The sequence below is a fragment of the Salvelinus fontinalis genome, chromosome 3 (assembly GCF_029448725.1).
Source record: "Salvelinus fontinalis isolate EN_2023a chromosome 3, ASM2944872v1, whole genome shotgun sequence".
NCBI classification, from domain to species: domain Eukaryota; kingdom Metazoa; phylum Chordata; class Actinopteri; order Salmoniformes; family Salmonidae; genus Salvelinus; species Salvelinus fontinalis.
This window is the reverse complement of record NC_074667.1, coordinates 71,343,436-71,345,926: the sequence shown is the minus strand read 5'-3', so window position 1 is coordinate 71,345,926 and position 2,491 is coordinate 71,343,436. Positions and strand designations below refer to the sequence as shown.

General features: G+C 43.0%; 1 protein-coding gene across 1 annotated transcript; it reads left to right on the top strand.

Moving 5' to 3' along the window:
• Positions 1-227: 227 nt before the first annotated feature.
• On the top strand, positions 228-1,774 carry LOC129834905 (E3 ubiquitin-protein ligase rnf168-like). Its single transcript, XM_055900279.1, has 3 exons — positions 228-276; positions 514-1,039; positions 1,537-1,774. Exons 2-3 carry the CDS (start codon positions 702-704, stop codon positions 1,610-1,612), a joined length of 414 nt encoding a protein of 137 aa, XP_055756254.1. The 5' UTR covers positions 228-276; positions 514-701; the 3' UTR covers positions 1,613-1,774.
• The last annotated feature ends 717 nt before the right edge of the window (positions 1,775-2,491 follow it).

Below are 2,491 nucleotides of genomic sequence, written 5' to 3'. Positions count from 1 at the left end.
ACACCTGCCCTGTAAATGTCAATACACGGCCCTGGCAATTCTCCTGAAGGGACCTACTATGCTATAGAAGTGACCTTGAAGTGTTTAACTCATTCCATGGTACTTTCCTGCCTCACCTGAGAGTAGAGGAGGTGAGAGACCGCCCTTTCTGGGAAAATAACACCATTGAGTCTCCTCCCCCAAAGCTTAAAATAAGAGCACACACACTCTTCTCTCTCACACACAAAGTTTATTTGTTGGATAGTTGGTCGCTGTGCTGAAAATATTCCAGAACCTGTAAGTAAAATATTGCCTCTCATTGATAATGATAAAAGTGAAAAGGTTTGTCTATATCTGATAACTATGGATGTTATAAATGTGTGTGATATTTTTCAAGATATTTTTTTTCTTCATGTCTTTTCAGAAAAATCTGACAGCCTGTTGATTTAAGATATGTTATTACATTAGATATGTTTACATAGTGCCAGTGATGAAGTCATCTAATTTAATTGAACATCATAATGCCTTTTGCAGATTCCTGACCTACGCTCCTAAGCACAGATCTAGGATCAGCTCATCCTCATCAAATCCAAACCAGGACGTTTAGAATTCACAAGGGGAACACTGACCTCAGACCAGCGTTTAAACCCCACGTCTTCCTGCCTAGACACTGACTCTCTGTCCAGAGTTCCTCTGTGCTCCAGCCGTATATCCATCCAGCCATGGGTCTGATGAGCGAGGACATGGAGTGCTGCGTCTGCCTCCAGCCCTACTCTCGTAGGGAGAAGATCCCTCGGATGCTCCACTGTAAGCACACATTCTGTGGGCTGTGCTTGCAGGCGATGTCCAGGCTCCAGAGCGGCCTACTGACAGTATGCTGCCCCCTGTGCCGTTGGATCACCTGCACCGTGCCCAGCCTCACCGTGTCGGGGTCGCTGTGGGTTAACACTGAGATCTGGGACCAGATACTAGACACACAACAGGAAGAGGAGGAGGAAGAAGAGGAGGAAGAGTGGAAGGGAGCTAACAGACAGACACAGACCACTACACAGTACACATGGTGAGTACCCCAGGCAAAGGTGGATGGATTGATAGACTGATTTAGAAACCTGGAGAAACCTTCCTCTGCTCCCTGCTCTTCCTCTCATTTTGTTCTGACTCTTTTGCTCTCTCTCTCTCTCTCTCTCTCTCCCTTTCTCTATCTCCCTTTCTGTATCACTATATCTGTTGGTCTTGATTTCTTTCTTCATCAGTTGTATTGTTGAACAGTGATGGGATTACTTTAGATGACAGTTTCCTTACGTTGATCGTATTATGATCGTATTATGCAGCTAGTACAGATCCCTTTTTAGGTTCATAAGTCTGTTCAATTACTAAATTGTAATTTTGTCCGTCCGTCTCTCTCTCTCTCTCTCTCTCTCTCTCTCGCTCTCTCGCTCTCTCGCTCTCTCGCTCTCTCGCTCTCTCGCTCTCTCGCTCTCTCGCTCTCTCGCTCTCTCGCTCTCTCGCTCTCTCTATACACTCTGTTTTTTTTCCCCCTACTCACCTGTCCTCCAGGTCTCCATCAAAGCATTGTGGCCTGAGGATCAAACTACAGAATTTCCTGAGGAGGATGAAGCACAATGTACTGTAAACCGAGAAGAGGAAGAGCAGAGAAGAAGAAGACTGTATTTGACCATTTCAGAGTAGGAGATACTCATTGAGTAATGAAGATAATTCACCAAACAGGACCGACCGGTGATTTTCCATAATGAAGCAAGATTGAACCAATTATTAATATGCTTTGGGTTTGATTGACTTTGGATATGTGTAATGTTCTCAGTCAACTTACCTGGTAAAATAAGGGTTAAATAATAATATTAATAATAAAGGACGGATAGGGGGAGGGAATAAAAAATACGATTTTAAATGGATTGAGGATGAAAGAAAGATCAAGGAAGTTATGGAAGGAAGGAAGTTATGGAAGGAAGGACGGAAGTAAGTTATTGAAGGAAGGAAGGAAAGAAGGAAGTTATGGAAGAACGGAAGGAAGGAAGGAAGTTTTGGAAGGAAGGAAGGAAGTTTTGGAAGGAAGGAAGGAAGGAAGTTATGGAAGGAAGTTATGGAAGGAAATAAGGAAGTTATGGAAGGAAGGAAGGAAAGAAGGAAGGAAGGAAGTTATGGAAGGAAGGAAGTTATGGAAGGAAGGAAGTTATGGAAGGAAGGAAGGAAGTTATGGAAGGAAGGAAGTTAAGGAAGGAAAGAAGGAAGGAAGTTGTGGAAGGAAGGAAGTTAAGGAAGTTATGGAAGGAAGTAAGGAAGTTATGGAAGGAAGGAAGTTATGGAAGGAAGGAAGGAAGTTATGGAAAGAAGGAAGTTATGGAAGGAAGGAAGTAAGTTATGGAAGGAAGGAAGTAAGTTATGGACGGACGGACAGACAGATAGAGGGGTGAAGGTTAGAGACTGTATGCTGTACAATGTGTGTCGTTTACAATACAATATACTGTGAACTATATTTATAATAGATGTTTAA

Excerpts from the sequence above, each read along its gene's own strand:
- LOC129834905 (XM_055900279.1), top strand. The coding sequence starts at position 702 with ATGGGTCTGATGAGCGAGGACATGGAGTGCTGCGTCTGCCTCCAGCCC. Across the intron at positions 1,040-1,536 it reads ACCACTACACAGTACACATG|GTCTCCATCAAAGCATTGTG; the intron begins GTGAGTACCCCA and ends CCTGTCCTCCAG.